The 15066-nt window shown below is 29.8% G+C and overlaps 1 protein-coding gene across 11 annotated transcripts in view; it reads right to left on the reverse strand.

Moving 5' to 3' along the window:
* Window positions 1–14000, reverse strand: part of LOC107436973 (uncharacterized) — a 264017-nt gene extending 250017 nt beyond the window's left edge. For 8 of the 11 annotated variants that reach the window (XR_006225062.2, XR_006225063.2, XR_011637860.1 and 5 more), the window contains exon 1: window positions 13168–13953. Coding sequence is in view for 3 of the 11 variants with exons in the window: in XM_043041296.2 (XP_042897230.1) it covers window positions 13168–13739 (572 nt within the window). In the remaining 8 variants the exon portion in view is untranslated. Of the gene's footprint in view, window positions 1–13167 lie in introns of all 11 variants that reach the window. The other 3 variants (XR_011637864.1, XR_011637865.1, XM_043041297.2) reach the window with 1 other exon arrangement.
* Window positions 14001–15066: the final 1066 nt, after the last annotated feature.

A 15066-nucleotide genomic window follows, 5' to 3' on the forward strand; every position in this document is an offset into this window, starting at 1 on the left:
GAATTTTATATTAATGATGTGCTAGAGAATCTAACTACTTTGTAAGAATCATTAAATGGATATCAATTGGCATTAATTATGTTATTTTCTGTTCTTCAATTTGAAATGAAGCCAGCATTCAATGAAACAGAAAGATATTTCCTTGAAATAACTAATAGAATCTTTGCAAAACACGAGTTTCGAATGCTTATCTCTTATGTCCACTTTGATCGCTGCTTTAGAACAATTAACATAATCGTCTGCTCAAGTAGAGATTCAATCTGCATTAAATCATCGTTAGTTTAACTGAGTGCTCTTACTTCATAAATTAACAGACTAATCAACAATAATATAAATTATTCATCTTAAATGGCTATGTTAGATTAAAACAGATATCAGCATATGATGTGAATAAATGAATTAAATAATTCTAAACGCGCTTTAGTTTATGGATTTGAGATTACTTCATTAATCTTGATGAAAACTTGAGGGGTTAAATGCATCAGCTTTTTTATTATTGTATAGTTACTTACAAGTAAATTAAATTTATTTTTAACTTTTTGAAAGGTGAACTTCATAAAGAGCACCATTTAATAATCGTCCTTAAGCAACTTTAATAATTTTGAATTTACGACTACTAATATTAAACTCCGTAGCTTTTTAATTCTCAACCCAATCTAGAAGATTAGGGAACTCCTGGATCAAGTATTAGGAGAAATTTGTCTTCGTGGTGGACTCTTTGATCTTAACCGCATTTACGTTACATGAACAGGAAAACCATGAAAACCTGTCACGGTTAGCCTGACGACAAAGGGGACTCTAACTCGTGATCCGCCTACCACTGAAGTTATTTTACATCAGCATCGCGGTCGGTGAAAGCCGGGTGCGGAATCTGTATCAACTGGCCATCTCTAAGATTCGAACCCGGGTTACCTCATTGGAACGCGAATGCTCTATCCCCTGTGCCACCGGGGCTTAAAGAGCACATTTAACGTCACGGATTGTTTCCCACATTGCCAAAAAAAACTTATAATTAATTCTCTATTAATACAGTAAATTCATTTTTAACAATGGCAACGGTTAGTAAAATCTCTTAATTTAACTGTTTAAGCCCTAATGTTAAATTTGTAGAACAAGTCTCTCCTTAAAACTGTTAATGACTCGTAACTCAAATGTTTCATTCTTCCAATTGGAAAGAAGCTGATTATTCTATCAACAAGAATATATATACAATATAAAATTATCGATCGTACTATAGGTATTCTGTACGAAAATCAAGCAGTTTCTATGTTTTCAATCAAATTAGCTGTTAAGTGAATGAAATATCTGAATCATTTATATGTAAATCAGTTATCACGTTATTCATAAAGGCTCTTTTCTCATTACTGCACAATAACAGACTGGTAGGTAAACAGTTTACCCAATTACAATACAAATTTAATATTTTTGCACTTTGTATACATCTCAAGAAAACTAATTAAACATTAAACTGTCATATGACCGGAGTCAGAATAGCTTGGTTAGAAGGACATGGACTCACATTCGTGAGAACGGGAGATCGAATCCAGCCGGAAGAAAACTCACCGAGCAGTAAATGGTGAACTGGTACACGTTAAATCTGTTATGTTGCAAAGTCCTCTATGTTCCTATAACAAATTATACTTTTGGAGGTACTGAATTGGAGATTGTTCACTCTTTCAGGTCAAAATGGCGATCTGTAGATGAATAAATGGAGGTATGAGTGGGTTCGCCCTATAAACGGGTGTGACGTATGTGTGTGGCTGAAATTCAAATCTTGGCCATAGATGGCACCACTGGAAAACACTGAACTAATTCTACAAAATTAGGCAATATTAATATTGTTTAACAAAGTATTTCATTTTTAGACGGCTATTTGATATATTACAGATGATAATGGATCTATTGATGACGAGGAATTTAAGGAACGAGACAAGCTGAGAACATTTTGTATATAAAAGAGATACTTTTGGTAAAAATGTCTCATTCGAGATACACTTCTATGGTATCATTGATTGCATTTATTTCAGTCATATTCCTTGAAAAAAATTCAAAAGCTGAAAAAACACACTGCAGGATGCTTATTAAAAACTTGGCATACTTATGGATCTCCAGCTGCCGGTCTGTTTAATCGATCGAGATTCGATTTCAGTTAGAATTGTTTAGAGGTATTGAGCTTAGAGAGAGGAGAACGGCAGCAAAGTGGCAGTGACGATTATGAGTGCAGAAACTCAATGTTTTCAAATGGCAAAACCCATTTTTTCACCCTCAAATATTCAGCAAAAACCCTAAACAGCATTGAAACGGTACACGTATCACAAAAAATAGACGCATCATGTACGAGGAACAAAAAGCAACTCTGCGTATGGCCGAAAAACAATCAATCTTAGCGCACAGAGGAAATTTCAATATAAGACAAAACAATCACTGATGACTACACAGATCGAGCGAAAGAATAAAGGAGCATGGAGAATAAAACTCGCATACTACCCTCATGTGCAAAATTTTTCACCGATAAAGGAGCATAGAAAATATTGCTTGCATACTACCCTCTTGTGCACAAAACTTTCACCAATAAAAGAGCATAGAGAATATAACTTACATGCTACCATGTTGTGCACAAATTTCACCCATTTTATTCTATGTGGAAAATGTGGATAGAGAAGTTAATATCTTGCTCGAAAACTAAAGAAAAAATCGATAGAAACATCCAATACATGCCTTCTCTTTTTTCTATTTATTTTTCCGGTGGATTAATGGAATTCAGCGGTGGTAGGCCTGAAAGTATAAGAACTAAATAAAAAATAACACGTCTGTCTCCTGGGTACTCAATACTTCCCGAATATAAAACACTATCTTTTTTTTCCACCCTAATAACATCTCAACACAATCAACACAAAGTGTGGGGGTGGGAAAAAAGAATAGGTTACATATCTCACATCCCCCTTCTTTTCCAATGTCGATCCACTTAAGAATGAACGACGGGGTACTAATGGATGGTATAAAGAAATCCCTCGCTCTACCCTTTAAAGAATGCTATACGTGAACACGTCCAACACACCAAGCTGATGATAACAAAAAGAATTGGCCTGACGTTTTCTGTGGAAGAGGATCTTTGTATGGAATGCAACGTCCCCTTATCGTTCTAACAAGAAATGGCTGAAGAAAAAAGAATTTATCGAACATCATTCGTACGTGAGAATTGGATTTCACTTTTTTTTTTTAACACAATAATACCAGCACTAGTAAGTATTGTCGATGTATTTTGCTGCTGGGATTTCGAAGTTTAGATACGATGTCTATTAATGCGAAAGACATCTCGACGGCAAGAATTTATAGAAATTTAAAGCTCTTTTGTTCTATTTTTTGCTAGATAGGGTTATAGAGTTTAATTTCGGAGAAAAATCTTTTTCCTTTTGGTACATTTCACCAGAGGTTTTTCTTTGTTTCAAATTCTGTTATGAAACTTAATCTATTGGGAAAGCATCAAACGATTCAACAATTTTCTAGGCTGACCTTTTCTACAAAGCATTTCTTTGCCATTAAGTTCAAAACAAAACATCATAAATTGTATAATTGATTATTATATTTGATTTTCTGTAAATATTACATTCATTCTAATCGAGAAAAAATGGGGAATATATTCAAAGACAAATAAATTGAACTGCATTAATTTGAAACATAATACAAGTATACAACCTAATAATTAACCTTATACATATCCTTGCTGTGGGTTAAAACTAGGCAACTCTTAAAACTAAAATAAAATCGGAGTTTTATACATATATATATATATATATATATATATATGTATAAAACTCCGATTTTATTTTAGTTTTAAGAGTTGCCTAGTTTTAACCCACAGCAAGGATATGTATAAGGTTAATTATTAGGTTGTATACTTGTATTATGTTTCAAATTAATGCAGTTCAATTTATTTGTCTTTGAATATATTCCCCATTTTTTCTCGATTAGAATGAATGTAATATTTACAGAAAATCAAATATAATAATCAATTATACAATTTATGATGTTTTGTTTTGAACTTAATGGCAAAGAAATGCTTTGTAGAAAAGGTCAGCCTAGAAAATTGTTGAATCGTTTGATGCTTTCCCAATAGATTAAGTTTCATAACAGAATTTGAAACAAAGAAAAACCTCTGGTGAAATGTACCAAAAGGAAAAAGATTTTTCTCCGAAATTAAACTCTATAACCCTATCTAGCAAAAAATAGAACAAAAGAGCTTTAAATTTCTATAAATTCTTGCCGTCGAGATGTCTTTCGCATTAATAGACATCGTATCTAAACTTCGAAATCCCAGCAGCAAAATACATCGACAATACTTACTAGTGCTGGTATTATTGTGTTAAAAAAAAAAAGTGAAATCCAATTCTCACGTACGAATGATGTTCGATAAATTCTTTTNTATATATATATATATATATATATATATATATATATATATATATATATATATATATATATATATATATATATATATATATATATATATATATATATATATATATATATATATATATATATATATATATATATATATATATATATATATATATATATATATATATATATATATATATATATATATATATATATTCTTTTTCATTGCTCTGTAATTTTTTTCATGTTTTCTCCACATTTTGAACTGAAATTGAACATCGTATAAAATTGTTTCACTGTAATACTTTCAATTGATTTAATCCTAATTTCATATTATTTTTTAGAAAGTGATTTTAATTTAATTATACTTCGTTTAAGATTTATTCTCAAAAACTTATAAATTCAAGATTAATTCATCTAAAAGTATCTCTGGAACACACGCCCTTATATGCCTTTCTAACTCGTTTTTAAAACAAATAACAAAACAACGATTTTTTTAGTTACCTTCATTTATTCCATCCATATACAATAAGCATTCTAATAAAAAAATGCTTTTAATTTATTTTTTTGTAGTAAATATCAGTTCCGAAAAGGAAAACTTATTACAGAAGATTTAAATAGATCATTTTCAAAAATTAATTCAACATTAAAGAATCATCTAAAAGGACTCATATGAACTAAAATAATTACATATAAAATAATTACTAATGCTAATTATTTTTAAAGCAATTAATATCGTATTAAAAATGAGTTCTAATCTGAAATAGGTTGTCGCACACAACTGTTTCCAGATAAGTAGTTGCACGCTCGTATTAAAAACGATAGAATACATTTTATAGGTACTCCAGGAGTCATTCAAAATCCATTTCCCATAAAATCGCAACAAAAAATAAAATGATAAATCCAAAGAGGATTTCAGAAATTCTTCAGATAAAAAGATGCGAAACCATCTTCTTTTTTTATGTGGTTTTAAAAGATGTAGCCCCAGGAAATGACCGAATCATTTATCTGAAAAAAATATTTTTTCTAAGCATTTTCCATTTTTTTAGGAAGCAATCCATTGTTGAAAAGTTTGTTAGAGGCATTCAAAGATAAGAACTGTCTCATTAGTGTCATGATTACTGTGATCATCATTATGATCGGGAAGAAATAGAATTGGATTTATTATAAACAATTAAATTTAGTTAAACATCGTTGTGGTGGAGAAATGAAAATTTTGATCATTTTAAGTTATAATGTTCCTAACCTTGCATATTTTCTTGCAATTAATAATCTTTATTAAATTAATAATCAATTGATAATAATTCAATTACTTATCACTGATTATTAAAAATTTGGGAAAAAATAAATATTTATAAATCAAATATCCAGTCGTTGCGTTTTTTTTGCAAATGTATGTGATAAAAATAAAATGTATTAAAATTATAAATTTAAAACAATACATACTTTTATAGTAGGTCGTATTAATAACTTATTGATTCAAAGGGCAATAGTGTGAAACAATTGCATTGAACAAATCAAGATTTCCAATGACGTCAACTAAGTAAACAAAAATCTTGTCATCAAGGTTCTTGTATATGAATCACAATAAGACAGGTTGAACTTTATATATAAAGTTTAATGCTGGAAAGTTTTTAAATTATTTACATAAAGCAAATAAATATTCATAAGAAAAGGATTTTTACAGAAACAAAGTTCAACATCAGTAAAATTATAATCTTAAATAAATTATTAAATTTTAGAGATTAATAATACATTTAATTATTATTAGCAAAATAATATGCAGAATTGTTATTAAAACTACTGAATACACATATTTTTAATCCATTAAGAAGATAAATAAGTCAAATAAGCTGATATTTTTATATCGACTTTAACGATAGGGTAAATAGTGGATAGGATATAAACTGTTTTTATTATTACTTTTAAATAGGGTGACCCATAATAAATACTCTTTATACTGCATTTTAAGACAATAATAATATTCAATACTACAATGAAGAATTTTGTAATGGTTATCATCTTCTCAGTTAAAATGTAATGAAAAACTAACATCCAATAACAATTACGTTTAAAACTTCTTATGAAGAAAAATCAAGGAATAGTTCTGAAATTCAACGGAAACAATTTTTTTTCAGTAAAACTATCTAAATTAAAATTAAATTTTACAATAATTTAGATATTTTTGTATCCTAACCTTTTCTCTAGTTCTGATTCAACACAGGGCCCGATATCGTACCTTAATATTGACTCATAATATTTATATTGGACCACGTATTATATTACCGGGCACTAGTGTACCCTACCAGAGAATACAACAGAAATTGGACAGATTCTTACAATTGCATATTTTGTCTATTAACCAACATGGAAGTATGATACCTTTTTCATCTGATAATTAACTGATCTGATAATAAACAGATAATTAACAGATATCTGATAAGTAACAGTCATCGGATAATGAATACACATCTTTCGAGAAATGATCATTAAAATGTTAATTATTGTGATAAACTGAAATTAAGTTGTCTTTTCTTTTTAAAAAATGGCTTGGCCATGTCTTTTTCAGAAAAAAAGAGCAAAATAGTTTATTTTTTATTTATTTAATTTTCAATATTAGAAAATATTCATGTAAAAGAACAAAATGATATTTCCACAAAATTCTTAGTTTCATTAAGATGTAGTAGTATTTATTAAACTTTATAAACATCTCGTTTTAGAAAGCGTTTGTATACGTTAGATTCATATTTTTGAGTAGCTATAAAATGTCACCTTCACGCAGGAGAAAGAAAATGTTTGAGACGTGAGAAAGGAACAGACTGTTTCTACATAAAAAGAAACAATTCTTCAAAGCAGATTGATGCATGTGAGCCGACTACGTGTCGGAAGGATATTTATCGTTTGCAAAGGTGTTTCAAAAAGGAAAAATGTATTCGTATACTTCGTTCGTAAAATTTTTTCCTACAACAAAAAGATGTTCTGAATAATACGTCAAAAAATTCAAGTTTTCTGGAGAGTTCATTATATTTTTTTGAACCGAAAACAGACATTGTGTGCACTTGATCATCGGTTCAAATATATACAGGATGTTCTAAACAGACTACCATAATATATTTCGATGTATATATTAATCATTTAGAACGATAATCGTCTTCCTCTATTGGCATAACAGCCCTTTGTGAGGCCAGAGCATTCCTTAGAACCTACCTCCATTTTGTTCTTTTCTTTACAATTTTTCTCCAGTTAGTAATGCTTAGGATTTTGAAATCTTCTTCCACACTTTCAAGCCATCTGATCTTAGGCCTACCTCTAACTCTAGTTCCCATTTTTTTTGTAATTGAAGATGTTGAATGACAAGGAAGAAAAATCAATTCGACAACTGTGCCCGCAAGCCTTAAGCTACTTATTTTGATAAATTTGTTTAAACTAACTTCCTTGAATTACCTGTATAGTTCAAAGAGCCATAATCAAAAATGAAAACCAAATAAATATCCGCGTTGTGTTCTGAAAATTAATATTTTAGCTGGAAAAGTCAATAAACGTTTTCAAAGTTTAACAAATCACAATATAGGATGAGCAGAACATTAAAACTTAATCGAATGCAAGTCAAATTTTTAATTGAAAATTATATTTTATGAGAGTTAAGAAGAGTATAGTTAAAAAAATTCAAAATAAAAATAATATTTTTAAAAACCACGTTTTTGTAGTGGAGAATAATAATTAAAAAAAAATTGAAAAACGAAAAACGTGGGGCGCATGAAATACATAACAGTAATGTTATATTAGTGTGTGTATGCTCTTGAGAATATGTGTATGTATATCTGTAATTGTATCTGAATGTGGATGTGGAATATGTTTGTGTATATGCATATGTATGGGGATGTATATGTGGCTGTGCATGTGTATGAATAAGAAAATGTGTATATGTACTGTTATGTATTTCATGCACCCCACGTTTTTCGTTTTTCAATTTTTTTTTTATTATTATTCTCCACTACAAAAACGTGGTTTTTAAAAATATTATTTTTATTTTGAATTTTTTTATTTTAAATTATAATTTTTTTAATTTTTAATTTTGATTTTATATTTTTAAAAAATTATTTTAGAATAGAATTTTCTAGAAAGAACGTGGTTTTTAAAAATATATATTTTTATTTAGATTATTTTTCTTAGTCAAGAGTAGTCAAGACTACTACAAAACCACTACTATAATAATAGAATTTTCATTTTAAATTAGGGACACAAAAATCTTTATAGAAAAACAATACCTTTACGACATTCATCAGTTTTATGCTGATGACAGCCAAAACAATCTGGAAATGAATGAGGAAAAACTGGATCCTACCACGTGATTTTTCTGACAATAAAAATCTTTTCACCTGACATGTAATACTAATTTGAAATAATGGAATCGACAACAAAAGACAATCTCGAAAATAATTTTTTTTTTAAATTTTAATTTTATTTTACTTTGTATGACTTTTTTCTCTTCATTTTCATGCATTGTCATCCAATTCTGAACTATGTACCGAATTTGAAGTTTGTAGCTAGTCGGGAAGTTAGTTTAAAATCGATTACAAAATTCCACCCGGACAGACATACACGAAGGCAAGTTTATATAAACGTGGTAATAAAAAGGGTATAGTCATGAATAATTTACTATTAAAAACTCGAAAACAACTCTCGACAGCTCCATTTAGTGAATTTGCCAAAAAATTATCATTTTCATTTTTAGACATTATTTTTGTGTGAAAAATGAAAAAATCACGTTCATGTAATTTTTAAAAAGGTGGGATTGAACGAGAAAATAATTCCAATTAATTTTCCCATTTCAGTACGATTCCAATAAGATTTTCTATTTTTCATTCATATAAAGACATTTTGCAGGTAAAAACTATTTACAAAAAATTAGTTGTAAATTGAAAAACATTAACTTTTCCATTTGCAAATTACTTTACAACAATAGATTGTAAATAAAAAAACATTCGATTCCAGCTGCAAATTATTTAAGATCTGTAGATTGAAAGTTTTAAAACTTCTGAAGGATCATTTCAGCATATTTTTGTAGAAAATATGAATGCAGTGCGACCCATATATTTTAACATTTGAAAATAGAAAGATTTAACATTAGAAGCATACTAATAGCGTATCTTGCATTATCAGCATTAATAGCATTCTTTTTATTATATAACCGTCGTTGAACAGCTGACCAAATTTAGAGTTACGACTACTATTAATGCTCAACTCTGTAGCCTCGTCATTTTTTTACCCAATCCAGATGAAAAGGGAACTCCTGGATCAAATACTGGGCGGGATTTGCCTTCGTGAAGGAACTAATAGAATTTGCGTTATATGGAGAGGAAAACCACGAAAACCTGCCACGGTTTGCTTGAAGGCAAGGAGACTTTAAGTCATTATAGTCAACCACGGAGAATATTTTAAGTCATCACAGTGGTCGGTGTCATCCGGTTGCGGAATCCGTATCCACCAGCCATCGCTGGTATTCGAACCCGGGTTACCTCGATGCGAGGCCAACGCTCTATTTCCCTATAATATATTTTAACAATAGAAGTTGAAAATGTCATTTATCTGCGTTTTTTTACAGAAATAATTCTTTGTTCTGTGGATAAATACGTCCAAATAAAATTGAGTTTATTCTGATTATGGAATTTAATATATATATTTATAATTTCTAAATTTTCTGAAACGCATAAAAACTTTTACTCAGAATTTCCTTAGTTTATGATTACGTATACCCTCTAGTAAGTTCAAACTTTCTTGATCTTTTTTCACGGAAATCGTCATGAAATAACAAATTTCAATTTCTCAATTAATGCTAAGCAAAATTTCAAACAGTTGCGATGATCTGAGATACCTTATTATAATAACTAAATGGTTTCTTTGTTTGGTAAGTAATAATAACTCTTTGTATCCACTATTTTATTTTCATTTATGTTACTTATTTATTTATTACAACCAAAAGTTAATTTATGATGTATAATCAACGTTATAATAAAATTGATAATGTTATAAATGCTTGTACAATCTGTCAGATACAATTATTTTATTACTAAGCATACTTTGAAATAAATGTGCTAATTTTAAATGTATTAGAAAAAATTTTAATTTACTAATATTATTAGTAACTAAATTTCTCTGTTTACGGTAAAGAATATCACCTTTATTTATTTATTATTTTATATATTTACTTTATTTCTTTGTTTGCTTAATTATTCCAGTATTTTAATTCAATATTTTCTTAAATATTTCAATTATTTACTTTGTTTTGTTTCTTATTTATTTAAATTTTTTGTAAATTCACGATGCTTAACCATTCTCATTTCTATTAAAAAATGTCTTAAATTATAAATGGGTATACAGTTGACAGTTAAAAAGATGTCATAGATAAGTATAATTTCAAATAAATATTTTAATCGGGAATACTTCTCGCAACTTCAATTAATTCATTAATATTACTAATAATTAAAAGTATATTTACTTATTTATTTATTTTATCTTATTTTTTTGTTTTATTTTTTGCACAATTTGTTGATTTGTTTTAGTTACAACTGAGTATTTGAAGAATGCACTCAGTTGTAACTAAAGTTTCGAAAAAATTCTCAATCTTATGCGTCTGTGAGTAATCTAACTCAGTCTGCAAAACTTAAAAGCATTACATTTATTATTATTATTATTATTATTATTGTTCAAAATTTAGATCTTTGAACAATTGAATTTAAAAAATATACGAGTTGTGTATGAAATATTGTCAAAAAAAAGAGTTCAAATTGTAATTCATTTCAGTTCTCAATCAATATTCTTACACGGAGAGGTAAGAAGAAAATACATCCCCCTTTTTAAAAATAAAAAATAAAATTCAAGGCCCTTTTAGGTTCTCGTTTCCGTTGCCTCTTCCTTTCCGCTCTAAATTGCTCTTTTGCCCCTGCAAGTATCTTATTCTGCATCACACTAATTCAGAAAGATACTTTTCTCCGCATCCTCCTTTCTCCCGTTCAACTATCATTTCAATGTGTTTCCGGGTGCCTATTTCTATCCAATTCAAATTTTGACGATGCCTCTTTCGTCGCGATAAGAATCAAGCTTTACATAGTGTGTGTAAGACGATTTTTTTGATATACTTTTTAAAATATTTGGTTCAATTTTATTTGCAATAATTTTTTTAAGTAGATGAATTAAAAACGAAACTGTTGAGTTCTAACGTTAGAAAAATATTTAAAAAAATGCAGACGATATTTATCGAACTCTGTATTTAACATGAATAAAAGAAGTATTTATTTTCAAAAAGAAAAGATTTTAAATACAAATATTGGAGCTAGTAAAAAAGAGATATTTTTTGTCTCGTTTGAAATAAACGCTCAACACATTTAAAAAAACGCTGAAAATTATTATTATGCGTCTTACTGAACTAATTATTGCTATTTACTCTATTATGCAGTATTTGGTCAGGGAAATACAGCGTTTAGGAAAGAAAATAGAAAATATGGAGAAAAATTCTTCAACATTTTGATCTTTTTTTCTTCGCAAAACCGTTAAAAAGTTAAATTAAATTAGCACTTTTAAGCATGTATCGTATTAATTTTTCCGTTTTAAAAGTTCTGATAAATATTTTTGCTATTGAAACTTTTAAACGCCTAATTTAAACTAAAAAAGTATTTTTAATGAATCGAAAATGAAAAAAAAAAACGCATGTAGAAGAAACATGTATACCAAAAAAACATATACTATTCAGAAACTGTTTATCGCTGGCTGTATTATATTAAATATTTAAAAAAACAAGTTAAAGAAATTCTAAAAATTCTTTAGTTCTCATCTCTTTCTAAAGATGTTGTATAGTGAACTGATATTTTACCATCAGAATGGTGTTAAAAGTAAAAACTAAACGATAAAACTATTATCAAAAATTTAACTAAAATTCAAGAAAAAGTTGAGATAGTCGATTAAAGTAGTCTCTACTAAGCTTAATATGACGCATAAATTTAATCACTGACATACTGAAAAGATGAAACCTGTTATCTTTGAGGGGAAAGAATTGAAACAAATATTTTATTCCTTTATTTTATGATATTCTTTAAAAAATATATATATTAATTTTGCCGAAAGAGAAGTAGAGATTTAAAAAAAAGTTCATTTCTTATGTGAACAGTTTTTTACAAAATAATTATTTTTTAATGAATGACTTTATTACCTTACAGACTTTCAAATAGCTAACTTAGTAACAAAAAAATAATAGTTTTTAATTTATAACCGACATTTGATTAATTATGTATTATATAAAGATCTACCAGTAGAGATTTGAATTTTCATATTGAAGTAGAAATTAAAAACTGACATTTTTTACTAATTTTTATTAAATTTAAATTTTATTTGATTTATTATATGTTATATAAAGAAGTATATAAATAATTCCACACATAAATCTTCTACTCTCAGAAATTTGAATTTGCATATTAAGTCGAATTGAAGATGACATTTTTTACTTATTTTCATTAAGTTTTGAAATTTGTTAATTTAACAGTATAAAAAAATTGAAAACAATACGGGCAATTTTGAAATAATTCGAAAAAAGATATTTCTTCAGGAAAATTGTAGAGAAAAAGAAAAAAATTTTTCAATAATAATAAGTTAATATTTAATTTTTTTTTTTTTTTTTTTCATTTTTCTTATACATCAGTAACAAAAATTAAGTTTAAAGTAAATAAAAGTAAGAGGGACAAAAAGTTTTTAATATTTTTAAATTTGTGAACTTACCGTTTGTGCCTCTCGTAGTCTTCATCCAAATCCTGAGCTCGTGCCATAACAGATAAGATTTTTTCCTTTTCTGCTTCAGACAAATCGCTTAAATCTAAACCCAAATTCTCGTCCATCATCAGTTGTTGTTGTTGCTGTTTGGCCTGCTGCTGCTGTTGTAATTGTTGCTGTTGTTGTTGTACTTGTGTCAGGGGTCGCAGGGGCGTAACTTGCTGGGGCGCCCTTGCTTGCGGAACTGGTGTTTGCGGCACAGACCCGCGAAACCTCGCTGGTTGTTGTACTGGAGGTTCAGCCCATGGTTGAACGCCCACTTGAACAGGGCGAACTGGTTGACTCTGCTGCCTAGGGCCACCGCCAGGAAATGCACCCCCCATCACCGGCTGGGGTGGGCCCGGGCCACCGGGCCGGAGTATCGGTCGGCCTGTTGGGGCCACTTGCCGCATGCCCGGTGCCTGTTGAGTAGGGCCCCCGAACCGGGGCTGAGGAGGTCCGCCGCCCATTCCAAAAGGGGTACCCTGTTGCGGTTGTCCGGGGGCGGCGGCTCCCCCTTGTTGGCTCTCTTCATTCCCCATGTCAGAAGAGGGTCCGTACGCGCCCTGGTTTTACGGCGCCCGGTCGCCACCGGCAAGGGGGCCACATGGCGATGGCGATGAACGCCCTGAAGGGCGACCTACTGTTGTTTCGCTGTGACACTCTTCGGTGAAATTCCGCGGTTATTCAGTCACTCACAACACTCGCCCTCGGGTGGGGCTGTCACTACTCGCTCAGTTCCTAGGGTTGAAAGACGACGCCCCTGCGTCGGCGCGGCATCATGGCGGTCTGCGGAGTGACTCATTGGAATTCCGGGGGTGATCGGCGGCTAGGGACCATTGCGCAGGCGTCGCTTCTGGAGAAGGGGACATTTTCTTAGAGCTTTTCGGCTCTGCCACCCACTCTTTGATTTGTGAAATTGTAAAACGATTGAAAGAAGCATCAGAAAATCAATTTTTTTTCCCTCCATCCAATCAAAACTAATAAAGAAATTTCAGTCATTAGTTCTGGAATACTTATGGACATTTTCTCTCTATTCTTCATTATAATAAATTTAATACAATATTTTGCACATGATCTGTACTTATTAAGATAAATTATTCCATTTATTAAAAATCTTTTTAATACTTAAAATTGCTCTAATTAATATAACATCTCTTAGAAGAATTCTAGATTAAAAAATAAAATAAAAATTTTAACATTGAAAATTCCTTCTAAAACGTTCATTCCTTTGATGAATATAATTTTTTTTAATAAAGTTGACACTTAAATATTAAATCAGTTTCTAACAAAACGATTAACTACATATAAACGAAGAAGACGATTTACTGAATAAAATTATTTTTCTATAGAAAATAATATTTTATGGAAACTGTTAATTAACAACAAACTTTTAGTTTTCTTTGCCTTTCTCTATTCCGGCAGTCATCATTATTATTTATTTGGATAACATTTGATCATCCATGACTACTGATTAAAGTACAGTGAGCAAAATAAAAAACGGAGCACCATCAATAACTTTTGATCTAATAATCGGATCTTCACTTTATAGAACTCAATCTTAATGGTTCGAAAGGGTGACCTCAATTAAGCTAATTAATTAGTGCAGACGATATTTCAAGTTACGAAATCATACGTAAGAGCGTACTTTCTCTGAATAAGTATACTTTTTTTTTCCGTCGGTTTTGAATTTTTGACCCCCAAAATATAAGGGGTTATCCGCAGTCTGAGAAATATTGACCAATAGTTTGGTCGGGATAGGGGTCCAAAGTTTGAACCCTTTTATTCTACTTTTTGTGTATTTTGCCATATCTCGAGAAATTCCGAAGCGAATTGAAAATTTGTTAAACACAATTATAAAATGAGTTT

This window comes from Parasteatoda tepidariorum, chromosome 10 (genome assembly GCF_043381705.1).
Source record: "Parasteatoda tepidariorum isolate YZ-2023 chromosome 10, CAS_Ptep_4.0, whole genome shotgun sequence".
NCBI classification, from domain to species: domain Eukaryota; kingdom Metazoa; phylum Arthropoda; class Arachnida; order Araneae; family Theridiidae; genus Parasteatoda; species Parasteatoda tepidariorum.